We start from the raw sequence: 23,427 nt of genomic DNA, 5'->3' as shown, positions 1-23,427 counted from the left end.
ATTCTAGGGATGTACCGATGAGACACTTTTGGCCGATATCAATATCAGATATAATTAATTGCTGTTATGGCCGATAACCGATGTGATCTCATTTTGTATTAAGAAAATATAATATTTTTTTTGCAATTCTGAAAAAATGCTTATAAACTCTTAATTAAAAAAAATGTTTGTTTGAAAGCTTCCCCAGAAAACACTGATATAATTTGCAGCCTTTGTCATAACAAAAGGCTTTTTCAGGCTTTTTAATTTATTTTTCAACATAATTATAAAAAATATATATATCTGCCTAATACTGATATATTATTTTATCGATCACAATTACCGATATATCGGTTTAAGGTCAAATTTGTCCGATACCGATGTGTTTGCCGATTACTAGTTTTTTCATCCATCACTAGTTATTTATTTTACAATAAAATTTAGAATGAAAAAAAAGTCAGTTAAATTAAGTCCACTCACATCTAAATTACATCCTGCACATAATTACTACATTAATTCATTCAAACGGCTAACTCTGACTGGGGAGGGAGGGAACGAGTCTAATGATCATTACATCCTGATTTGAAATAAATATTTCTAAAGAAGAACACCACAAAATGAAGGTTGTTATGTTCAGGAAAATTAAAACATGGCACCTCATGTACAAAAGGTACAATTTGCCCGTGTCCGGGGGAAGGAAGCCGGCCGAGGAGGTGATAATAGTCACTGCTATAGTAATGCTAGACCTACATATATCATTTTGAGGGTCCTTTACGTGAAAAGGTTTGAGAATCACTGCTCTACGGAGCGGTGACCACCAGACCACTGTCACTGTCACTCAGTTACATTTGTACCCTCTGCAGAGTTAAATGACACAAAGAGTCTCTGTCCGGTGGATATATACTTCATATGTCCAAAACTGTTCCTTTTCAGGATCCAAATTTAAACACAGAAAAACCAGCACATCCACAACCTTAATACGCTTCACTTCGCACCACTTGTGGATCTGCTATATGTCGATGCTTTTGTGTGACGCTGCAGTATGTTAATTTACGTTATATTAAGTTAAAATGTGGATATAAGAGGTTTCTGCCGGACAATAACAAAACGACTCTCTCTCTCTCTCTGGGTAGAGAGTCATAGAGTCCCCAGTGACCATGCAGCAGTGTGCCCTTCAACACTACCCCCTCTTGTCATTCCAGGCTCTTAGCTGACCATCCAATCACACGAGCGGCTAATTGCCTCTAAGCTGTGAGTTAACCAACTACATCGACTCACTAGATGTTCATTTGGCATTCAATACGCGGCCCCTGGCCCCGCCTCTGGTCCTGTCTGCTCAGACCACTACCTAATGAACTAACGTACATTTAAGGGTTCATCTTTTACACGTTCACACTTCATTTAAGTTGAAAAAGAGTAATTATGAAGCCAACATACCCTCTGGTTCTTTTTTCTTGTCTTCTCCGTGTCAAACATGAAAGGTTTTTTCTTTAAATATATCCATCTAACCACACAGACACGTAGTTAAACATTGTAATGTTTTTTGTCGTTATTTTCTGATTCAAATTAATACACAGCCTACATTAACTGAGATACTTTTTTTTTAATGTACTTTTTAATGTACTCACTACATTGTGAGCTTATATGCTAGTTTAGATTTATTTTTAAAGTAATACTCTCTACGGATATTTATAAATACTGAACCAATGAAAAAAAACGAACCCGCAAACATGCCGTGAAAGCATAATGTTTAACAAGTAATTGTGACATATGGTCTCTGTCGGGTGGAAACCTCATTACTTTTCAGGATGGAGCAGTAGAGAACATCATTAAAACCAAGTTAGACTATACAGACAAGAGGTTTCTGCCTGACAGCAACGATATATTAACTGCATTAATGTGGCACTTTTGGACATAATGAGGTTTCCTCGCCACATGCGGCAATATCTTGCTAATACCCAAAGTGTGTGTCATCCTGCTAAAGATATCCCGTTTCCGTCACAGATTAAGGGCCACTCGTGTGACGCAACACACCGCAGCGGTGACGCCAAGGCTTTTCTTAAAAGCCTTTTTATCCCATTGCCAATTTAACATTTCAAAGGCCCCACCAGAACTAACCAGAATCCAAACAAGTGAGTCAATATTAGAGTTGGAAGGAGCCAGAGAGCCACCATAAGACCCTTATTCATTCTGACATCAGGCCTGAATTGGAGATGGATGCGCCGTTCTGTACTGGAACAGACTGGAACAGACTGCACGGCTCTATTCGAGTGGTGAAAGTGTACAGTACAGTAATTGAAGAATTTCAACCAATAGTGGAAGTACAGTACCAGCGCTGAGACACGTTGTGACTTGTGAGCTTGTAGGTCTGCTTGTTGGGGAATATTCACCTATTTCTGCTGAATGTACGCCTACACCATTTGCCTATTTTTTCCAGATATTCACCTACGGTATTTCATAATCTGCTATTACGCCTTGCCCAGAATAGGGATGCTAGGGTTAATTAATGATTATGTGGGGTGAAACATATTGGCATTATGTATTCCATTTGACTTGTCTGCCATTTCCCATGCCCTTTGTTCCTTTATTCTCTATTCTCTTTAAATAGAGAGCTTTTTGACACAAAAACATAACTTCGCCCACTCTCCTACACCGCTAATCGTCTGCTGTGACAATAAAGTTGCTTCCGATTGTGATCTTTTCAACTTGTTAGCGTCACAATAGCTGTAATTAGCTCCTCCATCAAGCCCAATACACACGTGAGGGTGGACTCGCGGGATGCCGCTGTATGCAAATGCATGTTAATCAGGTCGTACGTACTGTAGATAAACATGTCGATTAGAGACATCTGTTTACCAACGCTGTCTGGGAGCATGTTGCACAGAGGCTCAGAGAGAGGCAGACAGAAGACAGGCAGGCAGACAGGCAGACAGGCAGACAGACAGGCAGGCAGGCAGGCAGGCAGACAGACAGACAGACAGACAGACAGACAGACAGACAGCTACCTTGTCTCCAGAGGCACATTGCTACCCAGCACCCAGCTGTCTTGCAGCGGGACGCTCTCGGGGGGCGTGGTCTGCAGGTCGGCTGGTGATTGGCCGGCCGCGGGGGCCGGGCTGCCAGTGGGAGGGGCTAGCTGCCGCGTGGAGTTGAGCGTGTGGCCGGCGTGGTGCGAGGAGCTCAGCGATTGGTTGAGGGCCGTCACCGAGGGCTGCTGCCGGTGAGGGGGCGGGACCGGGGGCAGCGCCGAGTGGTGATTGGGCGGTTGCTCTGTTGATCAAGAAGGGAGAGGCGTGGTTAGAAGATTTAGATTTTATTATAGATATATATATTTTGTAATCAAAAGTAATAACCAGTCAAATTAGAATAATACCCAAACCACAGCTCAATCACAAATGACGTCCTCAATTCTCTGTCCTCACTTTTTATTCTCAAAACGTACATTGCTCAGCCAATCAAATCAAATCAAATCATCGCTATGGGGTACTGTACACACAAACACACAAAGCTGGGCATAGGAGGGGCTAGCGCCGCTCAAAATGCAATATGATGCATTGTGACCTTGTAGATCCACTGTTTTGGCTCGTAATTTGAATTGAATCACATTTTTCAGAGGCTATACGACCATTTAGGGAGTGTCGACGTCTGGTAACCCCTGGCGTAAACAAGCACAATGGACCATAGAAGGCAACAAACAACTGCAGCAAAGCACCCTGGGTAAAAATGTGTGGATCCGCAGGCCCTAGGCAGCAGTGTGTTTATGGCTGGCTTCACATAGTGCCTCGTCGGCACTCACTCTCTCAGAAGCTCTTCCAACTATAATGTGTGCACACACAATGACACAATGACAGCCATGATGGACGGGAAGCAGCATTTCCAATTATGTCAGAGATGACTAGCATACTAAGATCTCTGGCAGCTACAGTTAAATACAGACAACAACTTGAGTATAAGAGTCTGACCATCGAGAGGAGAGGAGAGAAAGAAAGAAAGAAAGAAAGAAAGGATTTGCTGCTAAACGCAGTGTCATGCTGTTTATGTGCTTTTCAGTTACCGATTATAGTCAGGAACTAGAAAAAGTGCCCTTCCGGGCACAGGTCTCCACCAGGTTATCCACAGATCCGTGCAGTTAGAGGTAAAAACACTTTTCGGCCAGTTATAGCGCCACCTTGAGGCTGAGTTGAAATTGTTCATGTGGCATTTCGTCCTCGGCCTAGTGGGAATGTGGGTGCACAATTTCACGGAAATCACGCGATGTGTTCATGATTTGCAGCATTTTGTTTGAAACTGAGCACTCCTGTGAACTTTGGAAGCCAATCTTAACCAATCAGGATGGAGTCTGATAAATCTGAAAGACCCGTTTCGTTGAATGGCTCTAGAGAGACTGTGTACCAATTTGCGTGATGTTTGGACAAAATCTGTAGGTGTACTGTGCAAAAACTTGTTTTGCACAAAGCGGCCTCCTGGTGGCGCTATAACAGGCCGTTCTGGAAAGTTTGGGGCAGAGGTTCATCGTTGGCATCCAGGGAGTGTGTGTGCAAAATTTGGCATCGACCGGGTTGTTTTGCACAAAGCGGCCTCCTGGTGGCGCTATAACAGGCCGTTCTGGAAAGTTTGGGGCAGAGGTTCATCGTTGGCATCCAGGGAGTGTGTGTGCAAAATATGGCATCGACCGGGTTAACGGTGGCCGAGATTAGCTGTTCACGGACACACGGACACACGGACGGACACACAAACGGACACACAAACGGACGGACGGAGTGCAAAACATACTCTCCCCACATGCCTTCGGCCTGGTGGAGACAAAAACAACATTTAGGCCTACAATAGGCTACTAGCCATGCATTTTAATGGAGAAAAACGTTCACGTTGTAAACGTTGAGCGCTACAACATATTCATAGTCTAGCGGGTCGCAAAATGGTGACTGTCCTTTTTAAGAAGACACTCCAGAGCCCTGGCACTCTATACTTCAAGTTAAAGCCACGATCCATAACTTTAATTATTTAAAGTTTGTTTGTTTAAAGACATAGCATGCAACTTTGCCCAGTATTTACATAACAAAAAAATATATACTTTATTTCCCCCTTTTTCATGTCCCTCTATATCAGCACCAGCAGCAGCCACTGGAGCATACAGTGTGTGGTGGTGTATACGTATACCTGAAGAACACATCCTCTGTTTTATGCTGTTTCCACTGTTTGTTTTGGTACACAGGGATGCTTTTGGGGCAAAAAAACAAACAGTGAAAACATAAAACACCAGAATAATGCATGGAGGTAAATGTGTTTCTGCAGGTAAACATCACCACACTACTGTCAGTGACTGATAAAATTATTATTTTGATATATTAAACACACTATGAGTCAAGTATTTAATAACGGTATCAGGTACGGTCGCCCCAAAACCATCTCGCCCCTCGATTTTTCCGCCGACCGCTCGGTCTGACGGTTCTTGTATTCTTTATTTTGTTTTACTGAGAATAAGGTTAGAATAAGTTTAGGGTTAGGCATCATATTACTGGGGTTAAGTTTAGGAATAGGGTTAGGCATAGTTTTACTGAGGTTATAAGGTTAGGAATAAGGTTAGGTTTGACCTTTTAAGGATCATTTATTTAGGTTACTTTAGGAATACCACGCCACGCAGTTCCGCCGGCTGTACGCCTGGGGCGAGTTGGTAAAGGGGCGAGTAGTTTGGTATTCGTAATAAGTTAACTAAATTGAATCTTACTCTTTGTATTTTAATTTCCTGGACATACTGTGCAAGCTTACTTTCTAACTGCCTTTGCACAAAGTTACTCTACAACTCCATAAACTCCAGGTGAACTGCATGCATTAGCGTGTTGTTGCTAACAACCTCATTCCTCATGCAAAACAAATGCAACAACCTGATGCCAATGACTCCCACAAAACAGCTGGACAAGGTTTGCTGTTTAAACCCCCATCATGCACCACAACACCGAGGTGGTGCTGGTGAACCTAAATGTACACTCCGTCGCGCTGCCAGACAGGGCCGACAATAGCAGACCTACAAGCTCACAGTGGCAAAGACACGGTGTGAGTTTGTAGGTCTGCTTTTGTCGGCATGTATACGAATCAAGTTTTACTGACACAAATGAAAATGAAAATTCCTTTATAGCGGGTGGGTGGGTGGGTGGGCATGTGTTATTGTCAGTTTTGTTTTGTCTTGGATGGTGTTGTTTTTTTGTTTTGTTTTGTTTTGTTTTTGTGTACTATGTTCCTTGTATGTCTTGTATTTTTTTTTAAAGAAAAAAAACCCAATAAAACATTATATAAAAATCACCTTCAATGTTAACACATTGATTGCTAACTTTTGAAATTCTACTCAGGATTGCTTCTGCTAAGCGATTAACATTGGACTTTTTAACTTTTTAGGGGCCCACAGCGAGGGGCCTCTTATAGCACATCGCACATTGCATAAATCAAAAGGAAGCCAAACTAGTCCACTTCAATTTAAAAAAAAAAATATGATTCTACCATCTTCCATTCTGGAGATATTGACCTTTTTCTAAAACCTGCTTTTCACTGCACGCTGCTCTTTTGAAAAAACAGCAGAGATATGGAAGGTTGAAGTTGACAGACATTGACAGACAGATATAAAAATGAACACAAATAATATCATATACATACTACACACTGAATGAAAGCCCTGAATGTCTACTTTTAGGAGGAAAACAAATACACATGGTCCCATGTATAGTTTGTCAGTAATTGGCTGTTGAATGCAGCTTGCGCCCACCAGAGAGGATTTCAGAAAATGCATGGACCTGAAGAACCATTATTCACAAAATAAGGCCTATAGCGACATGTACATACTATATACCGTATGAAACAGAAGACTCTCTGCTTTCATAAGAAAAATACTTCTACTGTAATAATAATAAAAATCACACCCATGTGAAGTGAGCAGTGCAATGTTGTGCAACATTGCACTGCTCACTTCACAGGGGTGTGATTTTTATTATTATTACAGTAGAAGTATTTTTCTTATGAAAGCAGAGAGTCTTCTGTTTCATACGGTATATAGTATGTACATGTCGCTATAGGCCTTATTTTGTGAATAATGGTTCTTCAGGTCCATGCATTTTCTGAAATCCTCAGAGTATTTTAGACAAGACAAGGAACTGACAACTAAATATTCACAAAATAAGGCCTATACATACTATATACCGTATGAAACAGAAGACTCTCTGCTTTCATAAGAAAAATACTTCTACTGTAATAATAATGAAAATCACACCCCTGTGAAGTGAGCAGTGCAATGTTGCACTGCTCACTTCACAACATTGCACTGCTCACTTCACATGGGTGTGATTTTTATTATTATTACAGTATTAGTTTTTTTCTTATGAAAGCAGAGAGTCTTCTGTTTCATACGGTATATAGTATGTACATGTCGCTATATGCCTTATTTTGTGAATAATAGTTCTATAGGTCCATGCTTTCTCTAATCAGACCAGTGTGTGTCCAGTGGAAACCTCGTATGAATCTGATCTCAGGTCAGAATGGGCTAAAGTTCTCTCTGAAAAAGAGAATTTTATAAATGAAATGGATTCAATAGTCTAGTATTGACAAACAGTATATGGGATATGTGTATTTTATTTGTTTTCCTCCTAAAATTAGACATTTAGGGCTTTCATTCAGTGTGTAGTATGTATATGATAATTTATTTATGTTTATATCTGCCTGTCATGATAACGTCATGATGATGATGATTCTATGCACATATGTGATCATTGTCTCAGTAAACAAAATCAACAGATCGTTTGATAGCATAACAGTGACTTGAGAGGTTGACATGTCTGGACATGAACCACAGGAGCGACTCAACTCGCAGTGGGGGGGGGGGGTTCCACGACATGTCTGGACATGAACCACAGGAGCGATAAGCGTAGCCCGGCTGGCTGTGATTTCGACAAAATGACAGACAACACGATGGCTTCCGCAGCTTAGGATTGTATTAGTTATCCATTACAAACGGGTCGATTACGTCCCAGACGCCTTATCACTGCAATTGGCTGGCGAAGGCGCTATGGCGATTATGGTGATCAACTGCCGAGAATCTTTTTTCCGAGAATGAGAGTAGCATTGCAAACTGCAAAACGATCGATCGCAACTCGCAGTGTGGGGGGGGTTCCACGGTGTGATATCTGCTAGCCTAGTATACTGCTTCTTTGTCCAAACATGGCTGACGCGACGGCGAAAAAAAGACAGTTGGTCAGATGTATACTGCTTCTCCTATGGCGGTCCTTCGAGAATACGTCATTCGTTTCGCGTATACCTGTGCGTGAAATGGCGATCGACCGTTGGAGATTATTCTTGGTTTATATACGGGTTTATATTTCCGAGAATGAGGCGGCAGACCGGTGAGTTGTCGTTGGAAAGAATTAGAGAGGGCTGTGTCGAGTGGATCTGTGTGAATGAGTGGGGGGGGGGGGGAAGAAACTGTAATGCGATGGAGAGATGCCTCGGGAGAAACCATGTAGAAACAGGAGGGGAAGGGTAATCGAGTGTATTCACAAATTTCACACACACTAGAAAATGGGTAGCTCCATTTTAGATCCCCTGATCTGCGTTGGTCTATGCCGTGTGCAGGACGGCGATGCCGCCTCCCCAGTACGTCGTAATGGATACGGCATGCCTGGAATGTGGTTAGACCAGGCCTCTTTTCAGGAGGTGGGGGGCTTTAAACTCCCGGATCTCACAGCGGATCTTTCTGGAGATGATCAGTGTTACATTATTTGTTGTCCGGGCGTCAGAGAAGTTGATGTACAGTATACAGTAAAAACACCAATAAAACGCTTTAGAGCGTGATGCGCAGACGGCGCTCGAGATTAATAAAACGCTTTAGAGCGTTTTGCGCAATCGATGAGTTAAGTGCAGATGGAGAGAGATCTCTCTCTCTCTGCCCTAGCTCTCTCTCTCTCTCTCTGCCCTCTGTCTCAACTCTCTGTCTCTTCGTGTCCATATGCTGTTTAGCCAGCCTGGTAATTGTTCCGCTTACACGAACCTCCGAGGCTAAATGCTAAATGCAACACACACACACACACACACACACACACACACACACACACACACACACACACACACACACACACACACACACACACACACACACAACATGTACAATAATGTTCTCTAGGTAAGCTTGCAGGAGCCGTTAACAAGCGAACATCTGTGTGCAGTGCAGTCATAGCAAAAATAATAACAAACTCACACACTCTACAAGCAGAGTATCTTGAGTATCTGTACTTGAATATTTGTATTTTTGGATACTATTTCAAAAGGCAAATGCTATTCCTTTTACTGCTTTTATAGCAAACATTTTTAACTAAAATCTTCACTTCTGAGGGTCCCTGCTGGAAAAAAAAACATTTTGAGATGGTGGTCCCTGGCCAAATATGCATAGTTTGAGGTGCTTGACGTGAAAAAGTTTGAGACCCGCTGATGTGGCAACATACGTTTCTCAGAAAACTGTTAGGATAGAATATTTAATGGGTTTACTTTAGAATGCTTTTTGGTCAAAATGTTCTCCTGTAATAACATTCCCAGAACAGACACCAAGTTGAGAGTGTTTAATTGGACATTACCTTCAGCTGTGTTTACCCGTCAAAACGTCCAAGCAGACAGACAGACACATCCATCAGTCTATACCTGACACACACAGATGGTGTGTCATATATCTATCTACATTATGTGTAATATGAGTGTGTGAGTGTGCAATCTGAGTGGGTGGGTGACTGAGTGACTGTTTGTGTATGCATGTGCGTGTGTGCTTGCGTGTGTGCTTGCGTGCATGCGTGCGTGCGTGCATGCGTCCGTGCATGCGTGCGTGCGTGCATCAGCAATCTAGGATATAGCCAAGAAACCAGGTTTTCTCAAATTGTTTAAAACATGGAGAAATAAGAGCTTTCTGCCCGACAGCAACGATACGTACAGTATTATGTTCTACCATCGACTACACGACGCAGAAACAAAGACCAATAGGATCATGTGAGCGTGACACATCTGAGAGTACTTTCATGTCAATGCGTTTTGGTCGTGTGTTTATGCCCTGTTCATAAACACTTACATGGACTAAATGACATTGTGTTATGATGTCATGTGGGACCTTTGAAAGGGCCAATAACGTCCTTGTGGGATCATCGTGAGAATGTAACAGTCGTGAGCGTGAGATATAAACACAGAAATCATGGTAATGGATATATCGTTGATGTCTGGCAGAAACCTTCATCCTTCATCTCTCCATATTTCCACATTTTAATGTTTATGTTGTAAATTAATGATCTTTGTCGTATACTACAGTGGCACACACAAGTAGCAAAAGTAGCCGATCTACAAGCTCATCGTGACACATTGTGTGCTTGCAGATAGCTTATGCATATTTCTGTGCACATTATTGTTTCTTGTGGTGCAGGAGCACATTGTGTGTGTGTGTGTGCATACTGCATCTTAACATAATAATATTAACTACATAACATTGGATCCATTGGAAGACAGATCATTTATTACATTCCCTGAAAAGTAACAGTGTTTGACTTACATTATGAGTTTTCCACCCGACAGCGACAGTAATACGTTTTGCTACACTGCAGTCCCTTCGCACACGTTTGGTCTGAAATAGGCTTTACGGTTACACTTATGACACGATTCTAGGTGGAGGCTACAGGATTAGTATTAAGCATCCAGGTGTTACATTTATTATATAGTTAGGGTGCAGAGTTTAAGGTTAGCGCAGTAGGGTTAGTGACAGGGATGGTTACCAAAAACATAGCCGATATGAAAGCTGTTTGTACTACAGGGCAAAGAGATGTGGTGTAGAGTGGAAACAAGAGCAGACCCAGAGCGGTTGCAACTGAGGTACGTTTCTAAGTGTAGAGAGTTTGAGTGAAGTGTAGGTTGGGCCAACGTTTGAAAATGTCCTCCCTGAATAGATGGTATAACAGAAACGTGTGTGTGCGTGCGTCTCTTTGGGGTTCAGCTGCACGTTATAATCCGTCTCCTTTGGATGCTGGCTCACAAACTGAGACACGTAATCTCCTGGCTCAATCACACTTCCAAGTATTATTTCTCCCTCTGTCTCTGTCTCTGTCTCTCCCTCTCTCTCCCTCTCTCTCTCTCTCTCTCTCTCTGTCTGTCTGTCTCTCTCTCTCCATCTGTTGTCTGTCTGTCTTTTCTCTCAATTGTTTGTCGTGTGTGTCTCTAAGCCCATTTAAACGCAACCTGCTGCTGTTCCAGGTGGGATTGTTTCCCCGTTATTTATCTCACCCTGCTGTTCTGTGTTGATGGTATACTGACACAGAATCTAGGGGGGCATATATGTTGAGCCCAGCAGAGGAGGATGAATCCATGCCTGGTGTTACGTGCATTCATGTTCCCGTCACAGGATGAATCCATGCCTGGTGTTATGTGCATTCATGTTCCTGTCACAGGATGAATCCATGCCTGGTGTTATGTGCATTCATGTTCCTGTCACTGGATGAATCCATGCCTGGTGTTACGTGCATTCATGTTCCCGTCACAGGATGAATCCATGCCTGGTGTTACGTGCATTCATGTTCCTGTCAAAGGATGAATCCATGCCTGGTGTTACGTGCATTCATGTTCCTGTCACTGGATGAATCCATGCCTGGTGTTACGTGCATTCATGTTCCCGTCACAGGATGAATCCATGCCTGGTGTTACGTGCATTCATGTTCCTGTCAAAGGATGAATCCATGCCTGGTGTTACGTGCATTCATGTTCCCGTCACTGGATGAATCTATGGTGCAACGCCCATTCATGTTCCTGTCACAGGATGAATATATGTTGGTGTAACGCCCATTTATGTTCCTGTCACAGGATGAATATATGTTGGTGTAACGCCCATTCATGTTCCTGTCACAGGATGAATATATGTTGGTGTAACGCCCATTCATGTTCCTGTCACAGGATGAATATATGTTGGTGTAACGCCCATTCATGTTCCTGTCACAGGATGAATATATGTTGGTGTAACGCCCATTTATGTTCCTGTCACAGGATGAATATATGTTGGTGTAACGCCCATTCATGTTCCTGTCACAGGATGAATATATGTTGGTGTAACGCCCATTCATGTTCCTGTCACAGGATGAATATATGTTGGTGTAACGCCCATTTATGTTCCTGTCACAGGATGAATATATGTTGGTGTAACGCCCATTCATGTTCCTGTCACAGGATGAATATATGTTGGTGTAACGCCCATTCATGTTCCTGTCACAGGATGAATATATGTTGGTGTAACGCCCATTTATGTTCCTGTCACAGGATGAATATATGTTGGTGTAACGCCAAGTGTTGTACTTAAAGCTGCACTAAGCCTATGTAACTTTCCTCTTCTACCACAGATTTGAACCCGGTTTAATAATAATAACAAATTAATCTCGACTCAGAATCTCAGATCCTGCATGCATCTAGGTGAGATGCATGTACTGTAGGTACTGCATGCGGACGAAATGCATGCACGAGCAAAAGAGCGTGCAGCTGGCGTTCAAAGAGCGCTCGTTCATGAATCCATTCAGGCGCGTTCATGGACTTTTGGGCACAATCGTGAAAACATTTGGAGTGTTCTTCTGGGTGCTTCAAACGTCAGTGAACAACTTCCATTGAACTTAATAGCTCAGGGCGGGGCAGCCCACCCTCTAGTTTATATTATATATCAGCTCCCTCCCTACCGCTCGCCTCTCACTAAACATGTAACAATTTATTGTAAATCGATTGAAATTGATTTAAACTGGTGACAATTTAATTTATTAAATACAAATTAAATCTACTGTTTGCGATGCAACAGACAGTCAAAAATTATTCAGGATCTTTAAAAAAAAAGAATGTAATTTGCTGGAAATACTGATTTGTGTAAGATCGTGAAAATCGTATCGCAAACCTATTATCATGATTTGAATCTTATCGTGAGTTAAGTGAATCATTGCATGCCTACTGTACCTCTCACTGAAAATATATTACTAAGCCAGGTTTTTAGTCACTCCCTGTCTGAAGAACCCTATAGCTATAAAGATGAACCTTTAACCTTTTCAGTACATTTAACTGTGTTTATGAAGCTATTCTTCTCCCCTCGGGGCGGGCGTGAGGGTGGGTGGGGACAGGGCTCGTTTTGTATTGTTTTTGTTGCGTCGGTATGTACTGTATTTCCTGTATTTTAAACTGGAAAGGAAAAATGCAAGACAGATTCAGCTTTTCCTTATGGGAACCAGAAATGTATTGCCAGGAGGTCATATCTTTTTTTAATCTAGAAAAACCCACGCACACACCCACACAAACACATGGGCTGCACTTGCACGTATACACTCGTGCACACACACACACACACACACACACACACACACACACACACAGGGAAATACCTGCAAAAGACAATGTGCAGGAAAGTATGTATCTCCCAGAATGCTCATGGAGCAGGAACAATTTCCGCTCCATTCCATTGTAAATACGTCCTATACTCAGTATACTGTACGTTTCAGAGGTCAGTGTGAGCACAGCGCTCTGCCAAACAACACAGCAGGACACGTCTCGCCAGGAGAGCCAGCAGCGGTCCAAACGGTCTGATGTTACTCTCCATCACTCCGCTAAAATAGCCCAAACTCCGCGGTTGGTTTGACACAACTCATTTCCCTCCTCTGGATGCCTCACAGCACATCCCTCTGCAAGTTAACCACATTATTAACCCCATTCTGTGGGCAACATCCAGCCAAGTTGTGCGGATCTACCGGGCTAACGAGCCGTGAGCTCTTGAGTTTGAGCTTGTCAATGTGAGTTAGTCACCTGAGAGAGCTCGATAATTATTACAAAAATATGAAATGCCTGGACTTTAGGCTGCCCTAAACCGCCTAAAGGGCTGTGAATGGGGACTGAAATCGATTTAAATATGTGAATAATTTCAAAGAGATACTCGCAGCCGCTGGACTGGCCGTGGGGCGCCCGCAAAATCATGTTCACAAATTGGTCGATGAGTATCTGTTACTGGTAGTTATGCCACTAAACTGTAGAGGAGAAAGACAGACACCAGGGAAGCTGAGAGGGAGACAGTGTGGAGGAGTCAGACAATGTGTAGTGAGACAGTATAGTCTGAACTCCACCACGGACACACATGGACACACTAATGTTAACGACATCGTATTTTCAACGTCAGATAGAATTTCGTTTTGTTCCAGCACTGGAAGAAAAAAAATAATAAAAGAAGAATGTCCAAATGTTTTCTTTGGCTAAAAATGTACCTCCCACTCGGTTCAAACACAGAGCACAATCCCTCTAAATGCTCCTTCCTCTGCTCGCAACTCTAAACCACTAACAAGGAAAAAGTGACCGTGCCATCTTTCTCTCTGGACTGAGAGCCATGACCTCAGTCAGTACCGCACGCACGCACGCACACAGTTTCTGTGTATAGTATGAGCTAGTTTGATGTACAATAAATCCGCCAGCCGTGATGTACAAGTACACGACCTGGACATGACGCTATTGGCCTACAGTATGTCACAGGAACTTAATCCCAAATCCAACCCTTGATGCTGAGTGTGAAGCAGGAAGGCATTGGCATTTTTATAGTCTTTGGTATGATGACTAGGCCGGGGCGATTGAACCCCTGACCTCAGGAAATGTCACGGCGGACACTCTATAACCACAGGTCCACTGAGGTGGATAAAAAAAGAGCTGGCGTATGTATTATCTTTTTGGTATTTTTGGGAAACCCAGCAGCCACCTTCAGTGAGGAAATCCCACAAAATTATGGATCTAATTTGAACCATGGTGGTGTCTATAAGCACAGGCTTTGGAAGAGCAGTTTCAAAGTTTCACACATCATAGTGATTAAGCAGGACAAGAGGCCAAAAGAGAAACAAATGTGTTTTGGAAACATGGAGGTGTTACGTGACTTAGAATGGTCCTATTCTTTATGGTCGCTGTCGGGAAGAAACATCTCCATTTTCTTACTTTTTGTGTTTTTTCTTAAAACGACATGTTTCCAGCTTGAACATCTACTACTTTTGCTACGTTTTAAATTCTTGAAAAGTAACAGTTTTGGACATAATAAGGCTTCACCCGACAGAGTCATTATAGAAGTTCATAGCATGCTCATAAAGCCTGTTCATAGCATTTCTGTTTCATTCCTAAAATCTGTAGCCGGTATTAAACCTGGAAAGCCCTGCTGTGTGTATTAGTGCATACTGTTTCCTCTGGTGGAAACACTGCAGTTCTGCACTGCAGAATGGATGGTGCGCATAAGCAGATAGATAGTCTATACTCTCACTGTGTCACCATATAGATCCATGCATATGGATAGAAGTACTTGAGTTTGTGTTATGACATCTGGTGTTTGTGTTAGCGTCACGTACACACTGCAGCGAGAGAAAGATGAGATGACAGGGGGAGAGAGAGAGAGAGAGAGATCTATCACTCAGGAAAGAAAGACAGAGCAAGGGGGAGAAGACTGATAGAACCCTCTTCAAATTCTACGATACCCATGAGACATGAGTGCCCGGGTGTGTCTGTGTGTGTGTGTGTGTGTGTGTGTGTGTGTGTGTGTGTGTGTTGGGGGGGGTGGCGTCGGGGTGAGACAGATGTGGCTTCTTTACAAGCCAGCCGCGGAAACCTGAGACTGAACGATGGCCGGATGGCTGTCATTCTTCTTCACACACACACACACACACACACACACACACACACACACACACACACACACACACACACACACACACACACACACACACACACACACACACACACACACACGCACACGCACACAGAATGATTTCATGCCTGCAGTAAAGAGAGAAAGCCGTCTTGCTTGTTAATCTTCCAGTGTGATAGGTGATACCCACTGCGTTGTGGTAGACACACACACACACACACACACACACACGCACGCACACACACACGCACGCACACTCGCACGCACGCACACACACACACACACACACACACGCACATGCACACACACATGGTTGATTGCCATGTCAGGGGGGCGTTGGGGGGTATTTGTTATAGATCTCCATTGCTGTCATACAAGACTCTCCCTCTGTCTATCTCTGAATCATTCTCTAAGTCTGTCTGTCTGTCTGTCTGTACAAGCGTGTGTGTGCGCATGCGTGTGATTTACAGTTGAGATGCAGAAAATAACAGGATCAACTGTGAAGATAGATGAAAAACGTGATGAAATGACGAACAGCAAAAGAGAGAGAAGGAATAATATTACACCTATATCAAGTTAACCGAGAAATGTCAGCCTTTTGTTTGAAAACTATAGGGTGGTTTTAACCCAACTTAGTGGTTAATTTTTTCCTCCTTTTGGACGTGACCTCACTAGACCCATCGTATGAAAGACGATCTGTACATCACATGATTTCACTTAACACCAGGGATGAGAGAGAGGGATAGAGAGAGAGAGAGAGAGAGAGAGAGAGAGAGAGAGAGAGAGAGAGAGATCCAACAATCCAACTCGCAGACAAAGGAGAATAGATCATTCAACAGAACAAACGAAAGTTGCAAGAAAGAAACAAAGAAAGCACTGTAAAAACTGTAAGAACCAAAAGGACCCGTACAGGTCCATTTGGTTCCATTTGTAGACAGACCTGTGAGGATCCATCTGGTTCCTTTATACACTCACAGAGTTAATTTGACACAGATCACTGGGACAAAGAAAGAAAGGTACTGTATATAGCACAAAGCAATAAAGCATACAACTGATCCAACGCCAGTGAACCAAATGAGCGTGAACAGAAAACAGAGTGGATGCAGTGGACAGAGGTCAGTCAGTCTACGCTCACTGTACCATGCATGCATGTGGACAGTACACTATAATGATTTAGAGAGAGAGTATGCATGTTAATCTTCCAGTGTTATGTGATACGCAGTCTGTTGTGGTAGAGCTCCTAGTACCGATGATTTCCTGTACTGTATGTCTTAATACAGTATGTCTTATTGAATTGAATACACAGGACCACAATGGAAACAAGCCTTCATGGGCTTTTTGTGTTGTCCGTTTTAGAGGAGAAGGAGAGACCCGCACACGGCCACTTGCTGGTTCAAGAAGTTTATTTTGATAAGAGTCGTAGCAACGTTTCGGCCTTTCGGCCTTCTTCAGGCATCCGTTTACCATGATTGTGTAACAGTACCTGTACCTTTACCCATTTAGACCGTACGACGTGTGGGAACGTCATAACTAATCCAACCGCGGGTTGCTAGGACACATTTTCATTTTCATTGGGGCTTACAGAGTAAAAGCGGCCATATCCAGCACCCCGATCTTCTATTTTTAAAGAAATCCCGGCGCTGATTGTGTTAAGTATTCAACCAACCAATCAACCAATGAAAAATGCCTATTAGTGTATTTGGAGAGTATAGCAGAAATTGATAGATGGATGTGTGGACCATTTTATTGGTCTTCACAAGAGACATTTGTTACTGCGTTCACACTGGCAACTACAACGCTACATGCTGCCGTTCATTTGCCTTTTGTAAACCTGCCACATGAATGTAACTGATTCTACAGTTAGTTGAGTGTCATGCCCCGGAAAAGAAATGTAAAAAGATGAGAGGCATTCATAAAATCAGCATGCGAAAATGTTGGATGTCCTCGCAAGTGTAGTAATACAAAACGTCAGTGTGTGCCGCTGAAAGGCAGAGTGCTAAAGCCAGAGAATCAAAGCCAAAGGAAAGAGAGAGTACACAGAGAGGGAGAGAGAGAGAGAGAGAGAGAGAGAGAGAGAGAGAGAGAGAGAGAGAGAGAGAGAGAGAGACTATCATCCCCGGAAGAGGCAGCGAGAATGAGTGAAAGAGGTCAGCAGAGGCGTTAGGACTCGTGTGTGTCCGAGCGTGAAAACTCATTCCACCTCCTAGACAGCCATGCAGGCAGGCTGGGGCAGCTAGGGGAGAGTCAGTGCTCTCTGGCCCACCCGCAGGCTGCCTTTCTGGGGCAGGGAGGGACGGGGACGCCCCTCTCTGCTCTGTGACCCACCACCACACTGGAGCTCCAACACACAGGGGAGGAGAGGGGAGCAGACGAGAGATATGGAGAGGAGAGGAGACTGTGTGTCTGTGTGTGTGACACTGTGTGTGTGTGTGTGTGTGTGTGTGTGTGTGTGTGTGTGTGTGTGTGTGTGTGTGTGTGTGTGTGTGTGTGTGTGGCACCACGTCACACCAGGCATTTATGGATTCATGCCTTCATGCCTTTCCAGGGTTGATAATATCTGATTTAGAGCATGCATGGTTTCGTATTATTTGAACAGGTATTTATAGTATTTAATCTGCATTCATGTCAGGTTCTGTTTGATTAAACAACAAAATTAAATGATTTCCTTTGGTCTTGGTTGAACGCACTCGCACAAGTACGTACACACACTTACGCACGCACGCACGTGCACGCACGCAAGTGCACACACACACACACACACACACACACACACACACACACACACACACACACACACACACACACACACACACACACACACACACACACACACACACCGCTAAATGCACTAAATAGTATGCAACCATCCGCTCCGTTGCGTTGTAGAGGCGGGGGTGACGCTCCTAGACGAGCAGTCTAATATATGCATATGCATAATATATATGCATAAGCATAACATATTATATCTGGGTCAGATATTCGGCTCCGGTTCAGCGCGCATGATCCAATCCCTTTCGGCTCTGTTTGGGGCCAGTCGAGAATGTTTCTTGGGTCCGTTCGGTTCGGTCCAAACATCCTCGGTGCAGTTTCGGACCGGGTCCAATGTTATGGACCCATGCTACCCTCTACATGACATGTCATGTATCTACGTATATGAGATGTCATTACATGACATGACATGTCATTACATGGCATGTCATTACATGGCATGTCATGTATCTATATGACATGCCACCATGAAGCTCAGCAGGAGGAAGAGAAAGAGACAATTTATTCTGCTTGGATGGCTTTAAACAAAATGCCTTGAGGGAGACACCTGTCATTATCACCTGGTAGAAGAGACACGTGCACACACACACACACACACACACACACACACACACACACACACACACACACACACATGTGCACACGCACGCATGCACACACGCGCATCATCATTACCCCTGAGGGATCAAAGCCGTATGTAGTTTCGATTTTCTAGTCTATTTCTGTCCCTTATGATTGACTGTATAGGAGAGACAGACTGAATAGGAAAGCTGATCGAGAGGGAGACAGTGTAGGAGAGATAGACGGTAGGAAAGCAGCTAATCTCTCAAGAACAGATTCCGAGCTATGCTACTGAATCTGTCAAAATTGTGTGTACATTGCTGATAGTGGGAAAATATATAATAATATATAGAGGATGGGCGAGGGGGGGGGCTGAGGGCGGGCCAACCGGGCCAACATCCTGATATACACATTCTATTGGGGCCACGCCCCCAGAGGCAAATTCAAGGAAAAACAGCAGAGGGTGCTGTTTTTCCTTTGCTTTGCCGATGGGTTCCCAGATTGGTGTCAGCAGCCAAGTGAGAGTTGTTTAACATGTTATAGAATGACATTGTTGATGCATACTGTGTATGTGTATTTATATGTCAAGGTAGATTGTAGGTTGCATTGTGTAACAAACACTTTACAGTCAAACAAAGTGTGAACTTCATTATGTGGTCCATTAGCACAGCCCTGGGCCCCGACCGTACCAGGCTAATTTATGACGTCCGACAGTATCACAACACCACAGGCAGGCGCGCGCACACACACACACACACACACACACACACACACACACACACACACACACACACACACACACACACACACACACACACACACACACACACACAAAGCAGGAAACACTAGCCGCCTATTCATCGGATTGAGTGCTGCGCCAACCGTGCTCGTGTGTGTGAGCAAGTGTGTACGTGTGTGTGTGTGTGTGTGTGTGTGTGTGTATGCACGTGCAAGTCTCTTTCGCTCCGCCCGGGTGACTGTTATTGGAATTCCTTTGCTGTAAAATTGCTGTTTTCATGGCTACTGCGTCTGACAATACACATCAACTGTAGAAAGGCCAAAAAGGAGACAGAGAGAGAGAGAGAGAGGTACAGTGAGACAGAGAGGGAGAGAGAGAGAGAGAGAGGGAGGGGAGGGGGCTAGGTGCGTATAGAAGACAGAGAGACAAAGAGACAGGTGAGCGTATTAACGTGACAGAAAGCAAGAGGGTTGACTGACGTCAATGTATAGACTTCGACGTACGACAGTGTTGGGCGCCAAAGACAGCTGACGTACAAGCTCACATTGTGTCGCGTAGCGACACGATGTGAGCTTGTACGTCGGCTGTCTTCGGCACCCGACACCGCCGGACACTACAGGCCAAGCTTAAGAGGCGTAGGAAAGACAGAGCGTGAAATGGAAAGAAGCATTGTAAAAAGGCGGGAGAGACGGAGAGAGAGAGAGAGAGTTCTTGTATAGGGGGGGTCGCTTTAGTCAGTGTTTACAAGCCCAAAGAAGACCGTGTACAAGTAGTTCACTGATCCAATGATATGCATATCGTTGCTGTTCGGGCAGAAAGCTTTTTTCTCCAAGTTTTGTTTCTTCTAAATGAATTAAATTAATACCACAGCGTCACACAAAACCATCAAAAGTAGCAGATCCGCGAGCTCGAAACACGGCGCAAGGATTCTTTTGATGCGTTTGAATTTGAATCCTAAAATGTTGGACACTCGACAGACACGATATATTATGTTGCCGCTGTCGGGTGGAATCCTTGTATGTCCGAAACTATATAACTTTCTCAGTGAATGAAAAAAAAAGAAAATGTTGAATATAGTAGTTATTTATTTTTTATGACAAGCTCTTGTTAAGACCTTTAATTTGGTTTAACAATATGTATAAAACGCACAGACAGGCTTAACCACTTTCAAAACGACCATATAGTTTGTGACAAAGTAAGTATGCATATAGAAAAAAGTGTAAAATAGGACATTATAGGTAAATCATTTTCAACTATTTCAAAACATTGTAGTCCGAAATGGCAAAAATAGCAGACCTATTAATAATGCATCGCATAGCGACACACTTTGAGCTTGTAAATCAGCTATTTTCCACAACCTTCACACAACACTGATTATGATAAAGTATAACATAGGGCCATTAATTTATGTAAAAACATAGAGATTAAATATGGAGATAAAAAGTGTCTGCCCGACAGCGGCGATATGAAGTATTTAGCTGCTGTATAATGTAACAGAATAATTAATAGTGTCTTTATAATAACTTTATAATGACTTTTCTTGAATTATTAGTGTCCCTAAAAATAGTCTTAACCCCCCTGACATTATTACACCCACCCTCCCCGATACCCATCACCAGCTTTTATCTCCCCAAACGTTGTCTTTGACGGAGACAGAGCTCTCATTTACATTTGACATTTTAGGAGTTTAGCTTCTATCCACAGAGAATTGCACCATCAAAAGTAGAATAGTATGCTTCAGTTACTAGACCAGCAATGTCACAGAGAGACAGCTGAGAGGGAGACAGCGTAGGAGATTCATATGGTATAGGAAAGCTGAGAGGGAGACAGTGTAGGAGAGACAGACCGTAGGAAAGCTGAGATGGAGACAGTGTATAGGGGAGACAGACAGTAGGAAAGCTAAGAGGGAGACAGTGTAGGAGAGACAGACGGTAGGAAAGCAGAGAGACACAACACAGGATAAATAGGGAAGCTGACAGGGCGACATGTAAAGTAGGATATATACAGACAGTAGGAAAGCTGAGCGAGTGAGAGGGAGACAGTGTAGGAAAGATGAGAGGGAGACACTGTCATTAAAAATGGCTTCTCAATGTTAGTTATTGAGCATCACTACTCATAGAACCGTTTAATGAACCGTGAGACCTTCTTAAGGAAGACACTCACAGCAGAGAAAAAAAGGATTATCCCCCCCCTCTCTCTCTCTGTATGCCCTTTCTGCTCTGTCTCATGTGGTTCTCCTCCTCTAAGGCTGATTGGATGTGGAGAGCGTTTTAAGTGAATTGGATCATGTTTAGGAAGGCTGGGAGGATTAGTTCTGGGGTGTCGTGCAGCAAACAGCCCAGCTGGTGAAAACGTGTCGGTTGAACTCCATTCTCGCTAATAGGTGTTTTTTTGGTGTGTGTGTGTGTGTGTGTGTGTGTGTGTGTGTGTGTGTGTGTGTGTGTGTGTGTGTGTGTGTGTGTGAGTGTGTGTGAGTGTGAGTGTGAGTGACTGAGTGTGAGTGTGAGTGTGAGTGTGAGCACGCGTGTGTGTGTGAGTGTGAGTGTGAGTGTGAGTGTGAGTGTGCGTGTGCGTGTGTGTGTGTGTGTGTGTGTGTGTGTGCGGGGGGGGGGGGGCATCTTAGGCCCTTGCCACACGAGGACGACTCAGGCTGTTAGCCGCGCAATTTTATAAACGATATAAAACTTTCCAGCGTCTACATTGCGATTATGTTAATTATGCATGTATACACAAGACCAGTAAACTGCTCCTGGTTCCAGAGAAAGCTGTAATACACATGCCCGGCCTGTAGATGGCCATGTGAATGCATAAATGTAGAAGATTATATTCGGGGCAACACCGTCAGATAATTGCTCGTTAATACATTGATTCCACCTGCTGCCTGCACAGCGCTAAACATTTTGCATAATCTGCAGCTAGTTAACAAGAGAAATTGTACATATAGGCTATAGGCCTACAGGCCGTTTATCGAGGAATATGGACAGTAAACGATGGGTTTTATGCTACCTGGGGTCTCTCAATGCAAAGCCGGTTTGAAGTTACACAAAGGCTTTGCCTGGCGATTTTGGCTGCTTGCTTGCAAAGAGTATAATTTAGAGAGCAAGTTTTCCACCCAAGAAGACGAAGCACTTTGACGAGGTGAGTGAGTCCATGCTGGCTGTTCTGTGCACCTCGCAGAGGGACCTGCCTGGCTCTGCTGCCTATCTTAGATATAGCCTATAATAATCTATTCTACACTACACCAATAACTAACAATAATGCAGATTATCAATTTTTTTCTTGTCTTCCCAGATTGGTAATCACCATAATGTATATCTTATACAGTAGCTCATCTACAAGCTCATGCATGCGGGCTGCAGATCGGCTATTTTTGGAGAAGAGATTTATAGATATATATATTATGTGCAAATATAAAAAAGCTGTGATACTTGTGTATATGTAAGTGGTTATAGTGAAATAAACCATTAATAGTTTGGAGGGGGCGAGGGGACTATGACATCACCGGCATTTGCTATACACACAGAGACGAGATAGGAGAAGTCGCGTCTCCAAACTTTCCCACTCTGGAAGGTGGTTTCAAAAACAGTAACACAGAATACGTCCTCGTGTAGACAGCACATTAGTCTGGGCCATTCTGTAAGAGGTACCCGAGTAACACAGAATACGTCCTCGTGTAGACAGCACATTAGTCTGGGCC

General features: G+C 43.4%; 1 protein-coding gene across 5 annotated transcripts in view; it reads right to left on the bottom strand.

The window, feature by feature from the left end:
- tenm3 (teneurin transmembrane protein 3) overlaps nucleotides 1-23,427 on the bottom strand; it is a 352,973-nt gene that overhangs the window by 190,302 nt on the left and 139,244 nt on the right. For all 5 annotated transcript variants that reach the window (XM_083765245.1, XM_083765247.1, XM_083765246.1 and 2 more), the window contains exon 3: nucleotides 2,985-3,249. In XM_083765245.1, coding sequence (XP_083621371.1) covers nucleotides 2,985-3,249 — 265 coding nt within the window. The remainder of the gene's footprint in view (nucleotides 1-2,984; nucleotides 3,250-23,427) is intronic.

This window comes from Protomyctophum parallelum, assembly GCF_964188405.1.
Source record: "Protomyctophum parallelum genome assembly, chromosome: 5".
Classification (NCBI taxonomy): domain Eukaryota; kingdom Metazoa; phylum Chordata; class Actinopteri; order Myctophiformes; family Myctophidae; genus Protomyctophum; species Protomyctophum parallelum.
Note: the sequence above shows the minus strand (reverse complement) of the source record. Positions and strands in the feature narration are given on the sequence as shown.